Raw genomic sequence first — 22,942 nt, forward strand, 5'->3', positions numbered from 1 at the left:
CATAACTTGTAACTGGCAGCAGAATTTGTACTTGGCCTGGTTTCAAAGCCACCAGTACCTCAGGCGTCACTTTGCGATAATGGTGCCACTCATCACCTGTGCCTGCTTCAGATGGGGCAATGCTGCAGAAGGTGAATGGTGCTGCTGTGCAGATCTCAGAATAGTTTCAGTTCAAAAGCTGGCTTTCAAGCCTAGTTCCGACTTTGACTTCATCCCAGTCTCTCCCTCCTTGAGTGATCAGGGTCATATCTGAAGTGCTGTTACATAACCTCATCAGGCCAAGCTGACGCAGGCTTTCCCCCTTTTAATGATTCCATTTTCGTTAACCTGCAACAAGTGGAGGCTGCTCTGTGGTGAGGCTGAGGCCTGGAGGAAGTGCTTGGGAGGGGGTATTGTGAATTGACTGAAGATGACACCCATTTGTCATGCTCTGGCTGATTCACGGGGGACTTTTTTGCTGGAAGTCACCCATAAATCAGCAATGTCAAAAATGATAAGGATAACCCTAGGTTCTATAAAAGTAATTTATAAGTCTAGGGATAGCAACTTCTGAACATTGTCTACATTAGAGGTTTAGCATCACAAATCCTAGCTTTATTTATAAGCAGGCAGGAGGCAAGTGTAAAGAGGAAAGAAAGCTGGGGCAGGCTTTGATTGCCCTGACCCCCTGCTGCCTGGTTACACATGAGTACAGGTTTTAAAAGTAAATAGATGCTTATACCAAGTGCAGAAAAAATATTTTAAATTATGAGCTCTGTTATTTCTTCCCTTATGGGCAAGAACCTGTCTTCTTTGAATAAAGAAATTGAAATTCCATTATTAAATAAAAAAGTAGAACCTAATGTGTGGTTTTAAAAAAAGTCTGTATTTAGGAGAGGCATAAGAGCAGTTGAGACCTAGAATAGCCGTCACGGGATATTCTAATTAGGGTCGAGTTTGGAAACGACAGCCAATGTGTACTGAATGGTTCTTGTACTAAAGGCTTTATATGTTTTATTCCTCACAATATTCTGACGAATTAAGCCCTTTTATTGTAAAATTAGAAGCTGAGGCATGGAGAAGGGGACACCAGAGTCAGGCAGTAGCCCTCTGGAGCTCACACTTACCACTATCTCTACTCTATTTCAGTCATACTTCTTCTTGTCTCACTCTTGGCATGATTCGCATCAACTGAGGTGCTAAGGCTTCCAAACAGTGCTGACAGCTGATTGATAGGCTTCGGAGATCTGCTTGCTGTTGAATATTTTCAAGTTAGAGAAACGGCAGGAATGGTATAGCTGGAGGTCAGCCAAGTATTCAACAAGGTCTTCAAAGAAAGTGAAACCATGTAGCCTCAGCCTTCTCTCCCCCTCTGTAATGGGATCCTGCTTCTGAATCACAGGACCCAAACTCACATATGCTAATGTATGAAAAGCCAGTTTACCAATCTGCAATGTATTAATTCGCAGTGGTAAGATGCATCCTTCCAGTGAGTGACCAGAATATTCACTGTTCAGAGAACTCTCTCCCAAAAATCAAGGTTCACAGAAACTTCAGACACTTCATTTGTGAACTCAAATGAGAACGAAGGGGAAGAATGGCTGCGATGTTTGGAATCCCAGGAGTGCAGCTGGAACTACAAAACCAGAGACAGCCCAGGACCAGTTAGTTCAGAAGCACTACGAGGGTGCTGCAACTCAGGATGACCGGGCAGTACAGCATAGTCCAATAATTAATATTTAATGGCAGACCTCAAGCATTTCTGAAAGATGTTCAGAAATGGGTATAGTGCCAGCAATCCAGGGCCACTACTGCTAAATATTTGTAAAGGATATATAAGGAATGAAGGACTCTGACCAAGAGTTCCTTGAGAACCTAGAACACTTAAAGACTTCAAAACTATGGCCTATGCTGACATTTAAGTCACGTTAAAAAAAAAAAAAACAAACACAACTGCTCAAAATTCCATACTTCAATGATATTTGTACATAATCCAAAAAACACTGTATTGTGGTATTCCTCATTGGTACTTAAAACACATATGAAGGATGTCTTGGTAAACTAAATATCTTCCTATTTGAAATGCGCAGACACATAATTTACTAAGTTGGTTCTAGTCAACTAGTAGGGACTGAATTTTATTCTTCCAAGAGAATTACAGAGTATGAGGACTAAAGAATTCGAGTGTTGCTAAAAAGGAAATTGATGCCTTTTTATTCTGAGTTAAAAAATGATGAAGCATATTAGCGTTCATGAGAACTGTAATAAATAACTAAACCAGATTCATAAGATCAATGCTATGAACATACTGAGATCATATACCATTAGTGCTATAGTTTGATTTTAAACTTTTCAAACCTCAATACATACCTTTTTATTTTTTCTAGAACACAAAATTAATTTACTCATAAAAGTAATATCTATTTACAAAACTAATAAAAATTTTTCAAAATTAAAAAATAAACAGCAGCACTATTTTGCAATACTGATTTTACAGAGAAATAAAGCTTTTGGAACAAATGTTGCATCTAAATGGAAAGATGAATCAGTCTGCTTTGCTTTTCATAACGGAAATAAACATTCACACTATCGGTCTTGGGAAATCAAGCTGGTGACAAAAAAAAATTCACTGGAAAATACAATCATTGGAAAAATGAGTTCTGGTGCCATCTAGTGAGTGGCAGTGATAATGTGACCTTGGGAATTAGCCATAAAGTTAGGTAACACACTATCAATTGTTACATGCAACTCAACAGGTAGGTAGGTATACTGTGGTCAAGGCCGGAAGGTTACATACAAAAATGAAAATACCTACTGTGTTAGGATTGAGGAATAACGGATTTTTTTTTGTCCTTTAAATGCTATCCTACCTTTTAAGAGAAAAAAAATCAAGTAAGTAGTTAAAAATGATTCCTGAACATGAGGGATACTGAAAACGGGAAGACTTCAGCAAATTAAGGATTGAAAAGCTCCGTAATTAAGAGTGACTCAGGGTCTCTTATGGGGAGGCTGGTGGAAGGCTAGAATTAAGAATTTAACGTTTTCTCCCATTATTTACATAAAGAGCTGGTTTATTTGAAAAAAGTGTCTACCCAGACTGCCAATAAAGTGGCATCTAGGAATTATGATAATTGATGCTCACATTGACCATCCGGAGGCACAAAAAACCCCAGAAGGGCTTCTCTGATTAGCAAATGAGTTAACTTTTGTTTGGTTTACTCAAATAGGTCTCCTTATACCAACAATACTGAGAGCATTTAGCAAGAGCTGGGCCATAGTCCCCAGTCTTGGAGAGGTAGACTTCCTGCAACATTTTCATGAACTGGCAAAGTTTATTATTATTATTTTGTTTGGTAGTAGCTTTTGAGAATGTTACTTTCCTATAAGGCTAGGGTGCCCTAAGTACTACAAGCATGCCTAATATATGTGTGTTGTGTTCCTTTCCTTCCTAGTATTTTTTTTTCAATCCATAATTTGTTTCTCACTTGTCCCTCAAGAGGGCAAGGGCCTTGACTAGTCTGTTTATTACCATACAACCAGCACTTAACTGACAGGTGCATGTAAGTGCTCAATATATGTTAGCTGGTTGAGTGAATAAATTAATGAATGAATTTCATGTAGTCCAACTGACCTAGGGCAAAAAGGGGAAAAGAGGAAAAAAACACACCTCACAAACTGAAGACAATTATAGAAAGGAGGAAAGATCAGCAATAGTTCAATCAATTGGGTGCAGACTTGATGCCAAAAAACTGCCATCATTCAACAACTGATGATACCTGAAAGATTTTACGTGGCAGTTGACATAAAAATGAAGTGTTTCCTGGAAGACTCATTTATAAGTAAGTTAGTGAAAACCCTGTTACTACATCAGGATGTAATAGCTTAGTGTTTTGTTGTTTCAAGATGGTGAAGACTCTGCTGAATACACCAGGTCAATGTCTAAGGTCCCATAGAGGGAGTGCAGCATGTTGAGGACTTTTTCTTGAATGGTGTCAACTTGCTCAGAAGGACAGTAATCATCTAGACTTGACCTAGAACCCAGAAGAGAAAGAAAAATACACATAAATAGGATGAAATCATACTGTGTAGTGAGGAAAAGCCTGCATGTGTTGATTTCAATGTGAAAAAGAAAGTATGTTGAATTTTGGAATAACAGTTGAAAGCTGCGTCAGACATAATACACAAATTATACGTATTTTTTATCTTCTTATCCTATGAAATAGTTAATTTACCTTCCCTTTAAAGGAATTTGCAACAGAGAAAGATTAACCTGCATAGGTCACACTGTCAGTTATCTCGTAAGTAAGTGCTGGTGACAGGATTCAAAACCATATAGCATGTCTTCAAAGCCTGAGTGCTTAATCACTGGACTGCTGTTTTCCTACAAGGGAGATATTGCTTGGGAATACTAGGGCTTATTATCTTAGTGCCTGGGCATCCTTATCATTCTTTTATTATGTGTATATTCGAGCTAGAAATTATGAGGATGGAGGTTAACTGATAAAAAGTGTTCTGCTTCTAAAAACAATCTGTTAACTATGTGGTGTATAGGACTGTCCAAAATGAAATGTGGGGATGTGCCGGTGTTGGGATTAGTTTCTGAGGTAGTCCTGAGAAAGAGCCAAGTGGGATGGGGCAGAAATCGGTATTTTGGGAGTCTGTCTAGATTACCAACTACAACTTGAATGGCCAGGCAATTATCATGTCAATGACAATTACAGTTGGATTAAGGTCTGAAATGAGTTGATTAGTGAGTGTCTCCTGGTTCTGTACTGTGGGAAGGAAAGCCATTTGGGATGGATTAGGAAAGGAGTGGCACAGAAATCTTTATAGAAGGAAATGGAATTAGTTATCTAGCCTACTCCCTATCACAAGTATTTCAGAACTAAAGAGGTAATCTGAAAAACTTCTAATAAATTTTTTTTATTCTCTGGTGATCAGGTTACTTTGAGGCTTGATGTAAATATTTAACATATAACCAAGTGATACAGAGTAATTTAAAGTTATTAAATACTGTCTAACATATAAAGATCTACTTTAAGAAAATATATAAAAGATTTATTTATAACAAATACGGGGGGTACTTAAATGCTTTCATAAACATTTCTGGCCCCTTTAACACTATTAGAGTGGTTCCTGATGGGAGCTTTTTCCAAGAGGGAGTTTTGGAAATTTGTAGGTACATATCTGATCATCAAATAACAATTAGAGGGCAAAGGCAACAGGGCAGGGCTGCAAGAATGCATGTGATATGCAGGGTAGTCCTGCAATATAAACATGAATAACTGTCTTGTGTCCTGCATACTTTCCAAAGTCCACAGAGCACTCACATAAGTGAACAACCTGTTTCCTGTTTTTAGTTTTTTTGAACTCTTCAACATATGAATAGTTTTTGAAAATGGATTCAATATGAACTGAATTTTCCAGAAATGCAACTAACTCTCAATTAAGAAAAGACTTGACTTTAAGTTCAGGACTTTACCAAGAGGTTGTTTTGACTAGAAAAACCATGTCATTGTGGCATTGTTCATGGTATTTGGCCCATATAACATGTGAGTATCTGTCTGCATTCGTAACTATTACATTTAGTGACTCTTTGTAAAGACGAAATTCTAGTGTGGAATTTTCATACATGTTACTTTTTTATCAATTATTTTCACTTCTTTTGTTGTAATATTTTGCAGGTGTATATATACATTTAAAAATATATATATTTATATATATTTATATAAATATATATATTTTAAAAATATATATATTTAAATTATAAGTTATTGCATAGACTAAATGTGTCCCCCCAAACTCATATGTTGGAACCTATTCCCCAAGGTGATCATATTTGCTGAGACCTTTGGAAGGTGATTAGGTGATGAGAGTAGACTCCTCTTGAATGAGATTAGTGCTTTTATAGAAGAGGTCCGAGAGAGCTCCTTCCATCCTTCCACCATGTGAGGTTACAGGGAGAAGAGAGCTGTCTATGAACTAGGAATCAAGTCCTCAAGATGACAATGAATCTGCTGGTGCCTTTGCCTGAACTTCTCAGCCTCCAGGACTGTGAGAAATAAATTTGTTATTTATAAGTACCAGGTTTATGGAATTTTTGTTACTGTAGCCTGAATGAACTAAGACAATTATCTACATATTATGTGTAATATCTACATATGTTTAAATTATGTGTGCAGTAGGCTAGATTATCTATGAATTTTGTTTTAGGATGGTAAAAGGATGTTACAAGATGTTTGCCACAAAATACTATTTGCATAAGTATTTAAAGTACTTATTTTAGAACCTTATGGTTCTATAGAAAACCAGCCCAAAGATTAACAGAGAAAAAGATAAATTGTTATAACTATTTAGTACATTACTATGTTCAAATTTAAAACATGGCAGCAGCTAAATATTCCTCTGTAGAACAGAGGAATGAAATTCCTGTGTTTATCTGAATATTATTACCAACTTCAAAAACAAGATAACATGTTGTCTGCCAATCATTTTAATAGGAAAGAGAAAAAACATCGAACTGAGTAGAAATTCAAAATGAGTAGAAAAAAATTGAAAAGAATTATTGTATTAGTAATCATTAGATTCATCTACAGAGACTGTATTAATTTCCAGGTGTGGCTATAACAAATTACCACACACTTAGCGGCTTAGAGCAACACAAATTATCTTACATTTTTGTTGGAGGTCAGAAGTCCTAAAACAAGGGTGCTGGCAGGGCTGCATTTCTTCTCCAGGCTCTAGGCAAGAATGTCTCCTTGCTTATCCAGCTTCTAAAGGCTGCCTGCATTCATTCCTTAGCTCGTGGTCACATCCTCCATATTCAAAGCTAATAGCCTAGTATCTTCTCATCTTTCTGATTCTGACCCTATTGCCTTCCTTTTACAAGGACCCCTCTGATTACATGGGGCCCACACAGATAATCCAGGATAATCTCCCATTTCAAGATCCTTGAGTTAATCAACATCCACAAAGTCTACTTTGCCACATAAGCCAACATATTCACAGGTTCTGGAGCTTGGGATGTAGACATCTTTGGTGAGTCATCATTCAGGCTATCACACTTACCTTGCAATTGTCACAAGAGTAGGTTTTGGTAAATTTTTCAGTAAATAATACACAGACTGAATAAGATACTCAATTTCTTGTTCTGTGCTGATATGGTGAGGAAGTTCTGAATAATCACAGGTTAGACCAGCCTGGTGAACCTAAAAACAAGACAATTAAAAATTATACTGTAAGGCTTTGTTATTTTTAAATGACACTTTAACTATTAATAGCCTTGCTGACAAATCTTTTAATATTTTTGTGAAATGGGACTGTCTTTTCCTTAATAATTTCTGTGCTACAGAACTTATCAATTCACATTTCTAGAGAATTATCCATTTCATCTAAATTCTAAAAGCTGATATAAAACTGTATACACCTTACCTTTTCTTCCAACTTATTATTTTATTTAGTTTTTAAATACATGCACCCAGTACTACACTCCAAGCTTCAAGAGGATGCAAGGGAAAGTCTTCCTCCTACTTTATTTAACCTACGGTTACCAGTTTCTTGTGTATCCTTATGTATAAGCACATCCTGCTGATATCTCTCTCTAACAACTGGTGTTTGTTCTAGTCTTAGCGTTAAACTAAAATATCTGAAAGCTAGGAGTGGCTCACAAATTGACATTTTGCAGCTTCTGCTTTAAAGTTTTGAAAACTGGAACTCAAACATGTCACAGTTTTGCCTAGTGTACATAAGTGCAAAGCATGGAAAAAACACTAATCTGCTACTTTATTGGAGGCTCTGGGTAAACATCAAAGATTTAATTGGCAGTGATCTGTCAATGTAGTAAAATGACAGGCTGCATGTTCTTTTCTATTAAAATGATTAGAATAGTCATTTTAATCCTTGAGCTATCGGCATATCATATTTGATTATATAATCTGCAACTGAGACTATGCTACCCTTTCTCTTAACAAATAATGTACAACACCCACCCCCAACCACCAGAAAATCCAGATGTAATGGAATGACTAAAGTTGACCTGCATGAAGACACATTCATTAATATTACGTGAGCTCGAAGCATTTTTAAACTCTATGACTTCTAACTCTTTCATACTTAATAATTACTATTAAATAGAAGAATGAGTCTTAGATTAGCTACGATTTAACCAAAATATATTTTGCTGGTATTTTTTATTCTTATAAAGTTAGCATTAAATCAATATATAACCTTCAGTTCAAATAAGGTGGTTTGATTGTATTCCATTAATGTAAAACATTAAAACAAAGACACAATTTATTGAAGTAAAAGAAGCACTAGAAGTAAAAGAACAGAAGACTTGGAGGTCTCAGCTCTGGCACAAAAATCTAAGAAAACACACTTGAACCTCAAAGGGGAAAATTTATGCTTCAAAGATTGTAGAATGATATAAAAACAAAAGAAATTATCATTAAAGATATTCTCTTTTTGTCAAAATCAGTTACACAGCAGATATAGTAAAAATGCACTTGCCAGAGCGCCTTCTTTAGCCTTTCTGTTTGGTTTTTATAATCAGAAAAGTTTAGAGAAAGAAAAGGGAATAAGGAGTAAAAAAAAAAATTAAAAAAAGGATCAATAAAGAACAACTTTAGAAATTGTACACTTCCCCCCCAGCACTTTAGCATGTTTTTCTAAGAAAATGGAAAAAGTGTTCTAACTTCTGAAAAGCATGTATTTTTTTTTTCATTTCCTTTTTTTTTTTTAAAGATAATTATTTCACATTTCCCAGGAACACAAAATAAATAATCATTTTAACAAAAGCATATGTTTCTACCCAGAATAATGCCTTTGGAAAGGGTAAATTTTACACATTATTTATTTAATTCTTTTTTTTTTTTTTCAGTTTTATACTTTAATATAAAATATTTACCATTTCATAGTCTGGCACTTCCATCCGTTTTTTCAAACTCTGTACAAGTGGAACTAGTGATTCCATTCTGGAAAAAAGCCACCCCTCAATTAAACATCACACCACCTCAACCAAAATTACAGTAGCCAATGATACAGTACTCTTAAAATTTCCCATTAACAATATGTTTAATGATTCTTGGAAATGAAAGATAAAACTGTTCAAGTATCTTGACATATTAAGAAATAAATGTTCCATGTTGTTTTCTTACCTAAAAAGTTATAGACTGTATTAAAGGTTTAAAATTAGCACCTGAGTAATTGAAATTTTCCTTTTCTTTAAAAATGGAAGTTCTATGACTTTAAAATATCATTTTGATAATCCGATTTCATAAAAAAAAAATACACTTTGATCAGCAAGATCAAACATTTGGTGAAAAAAGATGTTTCCTGCAAGTTAAAAAAAAATTAAGGTCATATTTACTGACGTATACAATTACAACTAAAAAAGTTCTATATACCATTTGATATAATAACAATAGGGGTTTTAAGTTATTTAATTTAGATGGAATTCTTTGGAAGCTCTGATTAACTAATGATTCTATTATTTCAATACCTCCTCCACCAACATCCACTCATCTGCTGGAAGGAAAAAAAAAAGAAAAGAAAAAAGAAGGCATGGAGGCCTATCTATCCACTCACTTTGTTATTTCTCCCTTTTTAATAGTGACACTTGCTGGGCTCCCACCTCTTCTACCTCCTTCAGGCTGAGGGCCTGGCCCTTCAGGGGCACGGTGATCTTGGAGAGCATTTTCTTGCCGTCTCATGCACTTTTCCCTTGTGCTATTGTTTTCCTCCCAGTTCCAACCACTGTCTAAACTCACTGTTTGTGGTTTCTATGTTTTTTAAAAAAGTCTGACAGAACTCCTTGTAGATGATGAGAAACTACCTGGGCATGTGCATGTGCAGTAGGCGCAGTGGGTTTCAGTGGTACAGGTGGTCCTATCTATGAGCTAGAATCAGGATTCTGAGGTTTTCAGGCTATTTTTTGGTTTTAAGTTTTAAACTTGGTTTGAGACTTCAAAAACAAAAAATCACAAAATCGTAGGTATTCTTTAGTATTTCTAGGAAAAATTATTTTCTATGACTTATTTCTATATCTCCCTCTTCTGCTGTAATTCTAAAAAAAGGGAATCATTTTTAGAATTATCTCCCTATACTAAAGAGAAAAAGCATTGATTGATATTAGAGTGTTCGGTTAATACTTACTAATGTAATTAATATTATTATGGTTTATTCATCCAAACCACTGCTTTCCTCGGTGATAATAAAATTTTATATTTTATTTCAGGGACGTTTCTATTTTATTTTTAAGTAAAAATTATTGAATATTTTGAATAGGTAATACATACACATAGCAAAAGAAGATATTTCTCCCTCATATACTTCATCGTTTAGCCATACCATTCCTCTCCCCAGAAATAACCACTTTTCTAGTTTCTTCTGTATTATTCTAGAGATCTGATGAATTTTTTTCAACACCATGACATAACAAATCCTAGTGGCTTTAAGTACTCTGATTTTAACTCTCCATTTTACATTGCTATCTTATGACTGATTTCCTACATTTACATTGTGGAGAATAATCTCTTTTGGTTTGTGGGAGATTAATTTGAAAACAAGCTAGTTCTGATATTCTATGCTCATGGGGACCAAAAGTTTGTATCTGACACTTTTATTTTAGTTTCCTGGTTTTTTGCTTGTATAATTTAAAGAATTATTTTGAGAGAACTGTATTATTTATGTAAGTATTCTTTCAAACTAGCTTTAATACTAAAAGCATTCTAAAGGTATTCTTTACGCCACCCCTAAATTAACACATGCTCACATGCTCCAAAAGACCTTTTCTCTCTGTACTTTCAAGGTAGGTTAACTCTGGAAGAACTAGCCAAATAAACGACCTGATGAAAAATACATCTTTCAAATCTTGCTCCCTGATGCCACAGGCAGCTTGAAAATAAAACTCTTCTACTCGTAATTGGGCTATCCTTAAAAGGAGGTGAGTTTTCACATAATAATTTACCTGTCTAGTAACTTACTTTTCTATTGATAGGCTAATTTTTTTTTCTTATTCTACTTAGAACAGGGACTGTCTTACTCATCTTTAATCTTCCATAAAACCTAGTACCACATCTTATATATAGTAGGGGCATAGCTACTGCACAATGACTAAAAGCATACCCACTTATTGTGCCTTAGTTTTCTTAACCTCTGTGTCTTAGTTTTCTCTATAAAATAGACTTAATAATGAAGCCATGAGAGTTTTATAAGGGAGGGGGGGAAAAGATTGTTATAAGGAATAAATGAGATAATGCAAGGAAAACAATCTTAGAATTATATTGAGCACATAGAAAAAACTCAATAAATATTACTGTTAGTGAATGTGTGTTCAAATTTAATACTAATTTAAAAAAGCAACTTAAGAGTCAATAGTAGAAATATAAGACAAAAATATAGCAGAGTTGGAGAAAAAAATGTTTGAGGGTCTTACCCAGGGTTTGAAGCCCATTTCTGGACAGTCTCTTCATCATCACCATCACACAAATCAGCAAAAGTAGCTTCTAAATCTTCTAACTGATGTATTCTAGTATCAACACAATCTACCAAATCTTCCTTTAAATGAATAGAAAAGTTGAGATTATAGCTATTGTTCCAAAAAACAAGTGCAATCCAATTACAATAAAAATCTCAGTTCAATTAGTTAAAACATGATTTTTAACTACTAATCATGGGGTGCCCCAATAAACACACACACACACACACACATACACACACACACACACAGATTTTGGAAAGTTGTTTGAGAGCACTGCAGTAAGCTGTAAGATATTATTAGATATGTGAATAATAGCTAAAAACCAAAAGAAATAAATGGAGGATACCTCTGTTGGGTTGGTGCCAGGCTTTTTAAATTGGTAGAGCTCTTGTAGGATTTTGTACTCCTCCTAAAAACAAAACAAAAACATCCATACACTAGAAAAAAATTATTTTTTCAATGAAATGCTTTAAGTGAAAAATGGCTGTGATACAATGAGAAAATGTCTCACATAATCATTTAAAGACTCGTCTGGGAAAATCAGGTGACATGTAAAATTAAGATTTCGTTGTAAATATTATTTCTTCAGGGTAACTCTATCCATCTGGACATGACAAGAAGGTATAAAAAATAGGTATGGAAGAAGACTTGGTGGCTAATGGCTAATGAGAAAAATATTTTTAATGATAGTCCACTCTAAAAATGAATACATCCCAGATTTTAACTATTTATAGGAAAAACAAATATCTTTAATAACAACACAACTCTCCATGTTCACTTTGCAGCCCTTTCCCTAGCCACAGAAGAGAATTCTGGAGTAAAATACTGGAGGCGGATACAATGGAAGAAGGATGCCGACCACACACAGACTTTGAAGAAGAATGTCTCTCCTTATTTATCACAGCTAGATAGCCCCATTATGGGTGGGTATACCTCGCCCCAAAGATCCTATTAAGGAATACTATTAGGACAAGGTTATATGTAAGAGCTGAAATTCATTAAGCACAATACCATAGCACTATCCTCATCATAATAATCCTGTGAGTTGGGTACGATTATAATTTGATTTTATACTTGAAGAAACTGCAGTTCAGAAAGGTTAAGTAACTTTTCCATGATCAAACAGCTAATAAACAAAAGTCACAAAGAGAATTTAATTGACTTCTGAACATGCTCTTTAAAAAAAAAGTAAAGAACCGATTTGCTTTACAATATTAAAAAATTAGCTATTAAATGATAAAGTATAATACATGCTTTTTTCAAACAGTTCCATAGCACCAAAGGGTATAAAAGGATATAAAAATCTCCACTTCCTCAGGTTTTCTGATTGTACTGGAAAAGGAGTGAAGCCATTAAATTTCTTATACAACTTTTTAGAAATTTCCATTGCAAATATTTGGTAAGTATATCTGTAGGATAAACTCCAAAAGTCGGGTTCTTCATCTTCTAGGTATGCCCATTCCTCAAGTTTTCTAAGTGTTTTTAAGGTCATTTCATAATTCTGAGCTGGCAGCTATAGTCACAGAAGGAAAGTAATAGAGGGAATTTTTTTCTCCCTTATTTTCAAGTTGGGAGAGTACTTTAGGTCCACATTATACTAAATCCTTAAATCTCACATATTTTTGGTCAGTCCCTAGGCAAGGTCTTTGATAATTTAGATAAATCACAATGGCTTCTGATATGTATACAGAATAAGGACTGTAAAGTGCAGCATCATTATAAATCAAATAGTGAATGTAGGCAGAAAAGAGTTAATTAGAATCCCCCAAAATAGACCTGGGACAACTTTCTGAATGTTGAAGTAAGCAGATACATGTGCCCACAAAATGCACCTAAGAATGCTCAATTAGCTGATCAGTTTCTTAACTGCATGGTCCTATCTCAGATCTGTACATACTAATACTGTCTGGTGATTTGCATGTTAAGATCTGATGAGGTACCCTAAGAATCACAGGCCTGAATCATTAGCTAAAATAGTATATATGTAATTATGTACCTCATTCTTCAGTGAGAAATTTGTCATATAGGGTTTTATGCACATAAAAAACTTCTGGAAAGATATTCCCCAAAACTGGCCCTAGTATTTGTTTCTGAGGTAAAAAACTGAGGGAATGAGGATGTGGTAAAAGAGCGACATTCTTTAATCTACACACTTTCTTCTTTTATACGATTTTTTTTTTTTATTCACCCATGTACCCATTACCACAATAATTGCAAAATAATACTCTTTAGAGCAGGGATCAGCAACCCATGGCCTACAATCTGTTTTTGTATAGCCGTCGAATTATGAATGGTATATACCTTTAAAGGGTTTGAAAAAACAACAAGGAAGTATATGTGAGAGACCATATGGGATCCCTAAAGTAATTACTATCTGACTATCTGTAGAAAGTTTGCTGATCCCTGATCTAGAGAAATGTCATACAACTCTCAAGATCTGTTTTAAAAATTTACCTGAGTGAACATTTCTTTGAAGGGATTCTTGACTGAAAAAAAATCTAAGTCAATATCTAAAACAAATGCATCCCCTTTCTTCAAAATTTCCAGAATTTCTTGAGTGCTGACTGTAGTCTGGCATTCCTGGCTTTCAGAAGAACATGAACATGAAGGTTCTAGGCAAGTTTGGACCCTTCTCTGTGTCAGTGTGTTTTTTTCCGGTCCTTCTGAATCAGAGTCACAGTTAGTAGCAGCGGTGTTTTCTGCATCTTCCAGTGCTAGCTTTGGCTTCTTAGCAGAAGACACTGCATCATTTTCTTCTTGTCTGTTACAGAGTTTATATGGTTTTACCATAATTACATCCAATTGGAAAGGTTTTTGGTTCTCTAGCTGGTCTTCAGTTACATAAAGACCATCACTTAGGAAGTAATGATCTGTACTTGTAACCCTGGATTAGAGGAAAAAACTATTTTAAAGATGAACGAACAAATTAGCTGACATTTCATGTAGCATTTCCATAGAACTACAGAACTATAAGAAAGGACCTGTTTGACAAAACCAGAACTGTCTCTAATACTTGTACTTCCTGTTCTTCTGTAGAAATAGTGATCCCCCAATTTTTAGCTGGGCACACAACTGTCCAAATTCAAGACTAGTCTGTCTCGTTGCTAATGCGTGGCCATTTGATTAAGTTCTGGTTAAAGGCTGTCAATGGAAGAGAACTATACAGACCCTTGCTCTCCCTTCCCCACCAACTGGCTATGACATGGAGTGACAAGCCTACCTTAGACTATGAGGGCAAATGCAAAATCTAGAGATGGTGGAGCAAAAAGACAGGAGGAACTGGGATTACCCAAACAACAGAACTGCCACACAGGCTCTGGACTATATACAGCAAACTCTAATATGAGAAAGAAATTAAGGATCCTGCTTTTAAGTCAGTGCTTTAGATCTCTCTTATAGCAGTTGATACTTTATTAAAAAAAAAAAATCACTTAAAAATTACATCTGGAAATAATTCCTTTTAATAAAAAACTCCCTCTGACATATTTTAATAAACTTCATATAACCATAAAACTTTAATATGAAAAACAACTTAAAAAAATCTTGTACACGTGCAGAATGTATTTCATAAGTTGTAGATTTCTGATTTTAGACATATTGGCATGTTCTTAGCTTTTCAACTATATGATGCCTTGGTAAGTACTATGAACAGTGAAACCAAATGTTTCTCTCTGAGGCAGACTCTATTCAACTAAAGTAATAGTTAATATTTATTTCCCATCCACCCCACTCTAACATATTTAAAAAGATATAATTTTCCAAAAAAAAAAAAAAAAAAGATTAATGATGCAATAAACCCAATGTCCAGGCTTATTAAAAACTATACCGTCCTAAGAAGGACAAAGGCTGTATTTCAGAACTTAAATCTGTATTCTTCTTTAATAATATTTTACTTTGTTCATATTAATTCAAACACACATACATCTCAGACTGCATACCTGTATGTATGTCTTTTCCATAAATTTTTACTTGTAGAATTAAAATGATAAGATAATCAAAATCATTCTAATACATATACCAGTATTATTTCTGATATTTAGTACCTGCAGAGCCATATTTACTTTGTATTATATCCTCAATAAATATAATTTTCATGTATACACAAATTACTTGTGCAATTGGTAAGAACATATAAATTAATTATATCATTAAATATAAGTCAGAAGTAAAAAATGTCATTTCAACAAGAAAGATTATATTTCATTTTCAATGTATTATCATATCGTCTCACTACCCTTCAGATTATAAAAAGTTATGGGTCCACTGCTGAAGACATTCATCCCATCATTAGTGAATTTAAAAGTCAAGATTATTCTGATATTTCTAAAAATCCTGCAGTGTCACAAGATACACAAACACTGGTCACATAGCTTATACAACAAAACCAGTTGCACATGTAACTTGTCAGAGGATTTTGTAATTTAGATTAGTTACCTAAAGATAACTATATTAATAAAATTAAAACCCAAAATCTACTTTTCAGCCATTGGATTTATTAAAAAAAAACAAAACAAAACAATGAGATAATTTTTTTTCAGTACTAACTGTTTTATTCAGCAAACAACAATTATATTGGAAATAGTAAAATGTATCATTAAATATATAATTCTAAAAAGTACTTTGATGATTGAATGTAGTTAGTCATTAATGGAGCCAGAATTCTACAGGATGAAAATCATGTTATTCAAAAACAAACTTGACCAGCAACTAAATATAAATGTTGTGTGAAGAAGGTCAAGAGGCTTGAAAACTTGTTCCTGGTGTTTTGAGAATTCTTTTTGGAAGAGTTGAGGCTTAATCTGACCCTATGTGTATGTAGAGATATTCATAATTTATTATAGGAATCTAAAATAAGATAGAAGCAATCAACCCCTTTCATACCCATAAATATGAAGAAATTACCTGATTGTTGTTGTAGAAGTGTCTTTGCCTACTAAAAAGTGATGTTTGCCCTCTCTGATCTGCTGAGCCCATGTGGGATGAAGCCATATTACATGAGAAAAATGGCCAGCATAAACTGCAGGCATAATCCAATTCTCAATACTTAATTCTCTGGAAAAGAAATACAGAGGAAGAAAGAAAATTATTAGTGATTTTTTTCCAAATGCAATTTAATTCACAATATTTTAAGGCAGCAGGTTTCAAAGTGTGACCTAAAGGGCCCTTGCGGGGTTCCTGAGACCTTAACTACTAGTTAAAAACGGTTTTCCTAAAACACTAAGGCATTATTTCCCTTTTCATTGGACTGACATGTGCACGGATGGTACAAAGCAATAGTAGGTTTATGTCCTAAGATTAATCAAGGCAACAGCACCAAACTTTACTAGTAGTAATTGTATTCCTCACTACCACGCACTAACACTCCCCCTCCCACCCCCAATCCAAGCCAGTTTCACATAAGAATGTCCTTCACAATTAAGACTTGATTCTGAGTAGAAGTTTAAAAATATTTTGTGTGGCAAAATGAGAAGTGCACAGAAAGTACTTTTGCTACATACTTTGAAACACAATGGTTGTCTCATGGAAAAGCATTTTTGATTGAATTGTGAGCTAAACACCATTTTTCTTGAAAGACTGAAAAACCATAGTTATTCAGAATCTTAATTGTTGGATTCTACACTTGCCATAAGAATTAAAGATTCTACACTTGCCATAAGAATTAAAGAATATTCATGATTATATGAAAAGGGTATAAAAATTCTTATCCTAATTTTTTTTTCATATACTTCCACTAAAACAACATATGGCAACAGACTGGATGTAGAAGCATCTGAAAATCCAGCTGTCTTCTATAAAAGCAAAAATCAAAAAGAATTGCAAAAATTTAAACATTGTTACTCTTCTCACTACATATTTTTGCTTCAGAAAATGTATTTGTTTTTCATAAAAATCTGATTTAGGCTAACATATGAGGTTTGTTATTTTGAAATGAATATTTTAAACATGTCTCAGTTTTAATTTCAAGTATGGTAAATATCAATAGACATAACCCACATTAAAGAAAAAAACTCAATAATTTTTAAGGATAAACATGAACCTGAGAAGGAAAATTATAGAAATTAAAGATGTGCTGTCCATACAATTATTAAACTATGTGTTTAAAACACATTTTCTTGTGCCTCAGTAACCAGACTTTTAAAGTGGAAAGGAGGGGAGAACTGGCTCAGAAAACTTCTGAAATCTCTTCTATTTCTAAAATTCTATATTGTAAAGCAGAAGTTGGCAAACATTGGCCACACTACCTGTCTTTGTAAATACAGGTACAGCCATTTGTTTACATAGTGTCTACGGTTGTTTTCACGCTACAAGAGCAGAGATAAGTAGCTGTAAAAGACATGGCCAGCAAGCCTAAAATATCTACTACCTGGCTCTTTAAGAAAAAGTTTGTCAATACTTGTTCTAAATAAAATAAAAAAGGCAAACAAAACAAAAACTCACAAACTTAGCAAAGTCTATTTCCCTTAATTGCTTAACATCTACTGCAAATTGTATCTCGAGCACATAAAAGATTATTAACAAAATCACGTTACCCGAAAAGAGTTTCCTTATCAAACACAGTGTCAGCTGGCATATTCACAGGAATAAGGAGGTCCGGGTGTGAATCAAAATGCACAAAACTTATATTACTGGCAGGAAGATGCTTTGAGCCAATGGCTCGGTATATAAAAGGCAGAACCTGTAAAAGACACATGCACACATTCAGAATTGAAATCGTGAGCAACTGCAGACTGAAAAATGCTAATTTGTAGCACATCGAATTGTTAAAAAGTAAGAAAATATATATAGGAAAAGTGATTACTGTAGATGATTTAGATCATGACCTCGAGCTTTGTTTTTTTTTTTTTTCTTCAGAACTTTCAACTTTCATGTCCAAGGGCTTTAAAGGATACCTCTTGCTGCCACCTGCCCCCACAACAAACTCAACTCACGATGTGAGGAAACAGACAAGGACTGGCGCTCAGAAAAAAACCTGCTAGTTAACACATGTGGCTTCAAGAAGTCTACATTAAGGCACCCTTTTAGATAAAAACGGAAAATATCTTTAGTGTTTACAAGCGCGGGGCGCTGTGCTAAAAACATACGCACACGCTACGCATACAATAATACTAACGGCCCGAGTGCTACGATGACTGTCCTCATTTCACAGTTGACAACCCATATTCTTAACAAAAAGCCTTCCACCTACACTGGACTGTGGTGGAGATGCAGGGAATAGCCGGCAGCCTGCGTTAATGGGCAGGTTAAGGACTCAAAGCTCAGCAGTCAGGGTCCCCGGTTCGAATCCCGACGCCAGCAGTTGCTGGTTGTGAGCCTTTTGGGAAAACCATAAGAATTAAATGAGTTGCCCGAAGCGTAGTAATAATTGCCCCATAAATGTCAGCGCCTATTTTTCCTAGTTACTTTGCAAGGTAGTGTGTTTTTCCCCACAGCAATGTAACTAGAGCGGGTAACAAATTCTGGTTCTCCCTCTGGCCTCCGAGGCCTTGGCTGCGCCACCGCCTCCTTGGCCCTTGCGCGATTCTGCCCCGGCTCCCAGAAGCTGCCCGCTCACCTCTTGATGATCCTCCACCACCCACACCGGGAGCTCGGCGTAGCGCCGAAAGCGAGGACATTCTCCCGCGGAGTCGCTCATGTTTTCGCACCCAGCGGCTTCCCAATGAGCCAGAGATGCTCGCTAGGAGGAGGATCCGGGAACTCGGGAAAGGCTGCACCGCTGCCCTCCCGGGGTGGAAACGCGCGCTCACCCGGTTGTGGTTCCGGATTGGAGAACAGGCAGGGCAGGAGGCGGGCGCAAGAGGGCCCAATGCGGGCGATTGGCTTACATGTCCATCGCTTTTGTTGGCGCACCAATCACCGTGCACAAGGCACTGCGGCGAATCCACGAGCGGAAATTTCTCCTCCCGTGGTCCAGCTTTCTGAGGTTTGTTTTTTAATCCTCACTGTTTCCTGTTCCGGAGGCGCGGGCGGCGCGAGCGGCTCTAAGGACTTGGTGGCTGCAGAATAACCTGGGTTTGCTTCGACGGCGACCTCGCGCCCCGGGAGCCTTTTTGTAAGTAAAAGGGCCACTTTGCCGTTTTTGGTAGAGGGTTTCCGAGTGTCCGGATTTAAAATGGGGCTGGAGGCCGGGGCTGGTGCGAGAAGCGCCTGGAAGTTAGGATCGGACAACCCTTCCTCAGATCTGCACCTGAGGACAAAAAAGCGACCCTAGGCCCAGATCCTGTAAATAAACAGAAGTGAAAAATGAGTCCTTTCATTCATTTTTGGAGGGCATGCGCTGGTCCAGGCCTAGGGTCGCCTGCGTCTCGGTGGGGAGGTAGCCCATGAGCCCAGCTCTTGCCTAGTTGCGGCTCAGTCTGGCGGGAGATGCAAAAACGTAAACACGGAATTCATCCGGAGGAAGGTGACCGGCCTGCGGATTCATCTGGAGGAAATGGGATGCTTTTAATAAACATAGACTGGTATTCTTGGTCGTGTTAACTGTTCAAAACAGCTCCCTCAGTTTTTCGGCTTCCAAACAGCAACCTAGGAGTAAGGCAAACACACAAAATAATTACGTTTCCAGTTGCAGTGAATTCCTTAACTTTCGAATTAATGTTTGCATCCACAACACAGCCGGACTCTGTCTTTAATAGGTCAGTTTTAGAATCAGTGTTTTCAGAGATCTGTAGAAGAAACATCCATGAGGATCTAATAGTGAATGTTCCGCTGTTACACATTGTGTGTTAGTGATCCTGATTGTTGCCCACTTCTAGGTGCAGCACATTCGTTTGTGTTTCTCTAGACCACCTGCATACTTCTTTTCTTGTGTTTATTGTATACTATTATTTTTTAAATAACGTATTCGTATGTGGAATCTGAGCTTCTTGAGTCCTGCAGGCTGTGTCTTACTCATCTTTGAGTCCTCAGGGCCTGCGTGTAACAGTGCCCTGTAAATCAGTGGAAAGGCCTGATTTTTGTTTGATTTTGGAAATATAAATCTGTTGTGAATAAATGTGGAAGGGAAATTTACAGTAGCAACATAGAAACATGTACCATTGGTGAGACAGTAAACGTTTATTGACCACCTACTGTGCGCAGGATGCTCTGCCAGGGGCTGTGAAGGATACAGAAATGACTATGAATCAACCCATGTCATCAAGGAGCTATTAATCTAGTGGAGAAGTTAGACATGAGCACACATGACTATAATATGAGGCAGTCTCTGGTAAGTGCTTAAAAGAAGTAAGTACAGACTAATAGCAATGGAAGTATAGAGGGAATGGATTACTTCCTAAAGGGAACCAGGAAAGGCTTCACAGAAGAGGTGACATTCGACATAGGTAGATGAGTAGAATTCAGTGGGCAAATTCATAGGATAGGAGATTTCAGAAGAGTGGGAGCAAAGAACAGGCTGGGTGATAGTACTTGGTATGTTTGGCAACTGGGAAAATCTGGGATGATAAGTGCTTCATGAGGAAGTTAAGCCTGGGTTCGGGCTGTACAGGGCCCTAAATAACAGCATGGGGTTTGAATTCGATTCTCTCGGCAGTAAGTAGTAGTTACTGGTGTTAAGATCAGCTGCCTAGGCCTTAGGTTTATCATGAGGGCCTCGAACTGAGTAATAATCATTCAGATATTATTTAGTGCCTATTATTTATTAAGCACAGTGATCCATACAGCTGAATAACCTGCAACTGTTTTCATGAACCATTGAAAGTCTACTGTAAGCTTATTGATAAAACTTTTAGTTAGAAAAACTCTAGGATGATGCTTCTACATTAAAGCTTTCTGCACTGAATATTTATTTGAGTTTTTTAAACATATTGCTGAAGTTTAAGTATTTGGAAAGTCACCATGTTTACAACATTCTTCTATGGGAAGAGCTGAGAATGAAAATCAGGGATAACTGTTGTCTTTACAAGTTTATTAGTTATGTTTGAATTTGAATGCTGTTCTCACTGTGAAGGAAGCCAGAGCATGGAGAAAGGGAGAGGAAAAATGATTTTCTCCCCCAATCTTTTAGCAAATTAGGGATGGAAGGTGCTCAGATTTTCAGTCTTTTTAGCTACTTATTTTGAGTCAGCAAGAAAAGGATTAAGGACATCTTAAAAGTTAGTTGTAAACTTTAATTCATTTCAACATGCTTTTAATTTCGTTGGTATGCTAAATTCATCAGAGAATGCAAAATTAGCGTTAAGGTAATTGCAGAAATATTTTCTAGATTTATTAGTTTAGGAAACATTTTTATGTCTATTTTATTCTTTCTGCCTCTAGAGTTTATATTCTCTGTGGAAGATGTTACGTTGATCCAAACTGCACTTCATGATGCAAGGCAACACATGGTGAGTCGATGTGATAGTAATGGGAGTAGTTTTGGGAGAACAGAGAGAGGAGTAAACACTGCCACTGGGCCATAGAGTGTGGGAAGGATTCAGATATGTGAGGAGAGGGGAAAATGTGTTCGTTTGGGCCACATACATGGCTAGGAACTCACACCAGAGCAATTAATGAGACATCCTAGAGCCCTGCCCTGATGGAGCTTACAGTTTGAGGTTTAGGCAGATATGAAAGATGGAATTAGGTCAGTGTGTGAATTGTAATTCTTGTAGGACCTGCCAAGGAGAAGCACAGTGTGTAAGAGCAGAGAACCTAATAGGCCTGGGGGCTGGTGGTAGTGCTTGTAGAATGTCCAGCAGGAGTGTTATTGTAGTAGCCTGGTCAAAGGTGATGGCGATGGTCAAAGATGAAGTGGAAGAACTCAGGAAGTATTTACAAAGCAGAAATGATAGGAATTTTAAGATAGATTTTTAGCTAAAGGGGATAAAGAAGGGAAAGTTGTAAGCTGACTCCCCGGTGCAAGACTTGGGGACCAACGCATGCCTGCTATCTTCGCCAGAGCTCTTTTGCCATAAGCATCTTTGCCACAGACACCTTTGCCACAAGTATTTCACTGCAAGTATTTTTTGCTGAGTAACTAATCATCCATAAGGCAATTTTACCATAGAAAAGGTAGAAGAACAACAGATAAAAGAGGAACATTTAAAAAGGACATAATGAAACGTGAAAAAGTGAATAACAAAAAAAGATCTTATTGTGAAATATAAAATGTTAAAATGTGTGTAGATTCATAGCAATACTGTGCAAATAAGTGATTTTATTTTTGTACCTGAGCACTTGTCTTCATTCTGTGGAGAAAGTGGGTTCAACTCTGCCCTTAAAGAGGGCCCTCTTTGCAATGTAGTGTGTTTCAAAATAAGAAACCAGCTCTTGGGGCAATCATTGTCATCTGGAAGAAATGCTGTTTTAAGACCATCAGCATTTTGAGGTGTTGTGTATTGACTTGTTATGATTTTAAATCCACTTGTTTATGACTAAAGTGAAGTCATTTTGATCCAAGGGTGAATTTGCTTACCTTGAGGAAGCTGTGCTAGGATGTTGTCATCAAAATCTGTTGTTGATAAACACTTAGTAGCTCAGCTATTCACAGACACTGCTAGAGACTTA

General features: G+C 36.3%; 2 protein-coding genes across 5 annotated transcripts in view; one reads left to right on the forward strand and one right to left on the reverse strand.

The window, feature by feature from the left end:
- Positions 1-1,936: 1,936 nt before the first annotated feature.
- CUNH5orf22 (chromosome unknown C5orf22 homolog) lies at positions 1,937-19,193 on the reverse strand. The gene is made up of 9 exons (XM_016138293.2): positions 19,011-19,193; positions 17,989-18,134; positions 16,361-16,510; positions 13,913-14,342; positions 11,805-11,867; positions 11,414-11,535; positions 8,885-8,951; positions 7,048-7,187; positions 1,937-4,010 (listed from the first exon to the last, which is right to left on the reverse strand). Exons 1-9 carry the CDS (start codon positions 19,089-19,091, stop codon positions 3,878-3,880), a joined length of 1,332 nt encoding a protein of 443 aa, XP_015993779.2. The 5' UTR covers positions 19,092-19,193; the 3' UTR covers positions 1,937-3,877.
- Positions 19,194-19,384: 191 nt separating this feature from the next.
- Positions 19,385-22,942, forward strand: part of DROSHA (drosha ribonuclease III) — a 108,425-nt gene continuing 104,867 nt past the window's right edge. For 3 of the 4 annotated variants that reach the window (XM_036225472.1, XM_036225474.1, XM_036225475.1), the window contains exons 1-3: positions 19,385-19,508; positions 20,537-20,663; positions 21,713-21,780. In XM_036225472.1, coding sequence (XP_036081365.1) covers positions 21,761-21,780 — 20 coding nt within the window. In that variant the 5' untranslated portion in view covers positions 19,385-19,508; positions 20,537-20,663; positions 21,713-21,760. The remainder of the gene's footprint in view (positions 19,509-20,536; positions 20,664-21,712; positions 21,781-22,942) is intronic. The other variant, XM_036225473.1, reaches the window with a different exon arrangement.

The sequence above is a fragment of the Rousettus aegyptiacus genome, unplaced genomic scaffold, assembly GCF_014176215.1.
Source record: "Rousettus aegyptiacus isolate mRouAeg1 unplaced genomic scaffold, mRouAeg1.p scaffold_m13_p_8, whole genome shotgun sequence".
Lineage (NCBI taxonomy): Eukaryota > Metazoa > Chordata > Mammalia > Chiroptera > Pteropodidae > Rousettus > Rousettus aegyptiacus.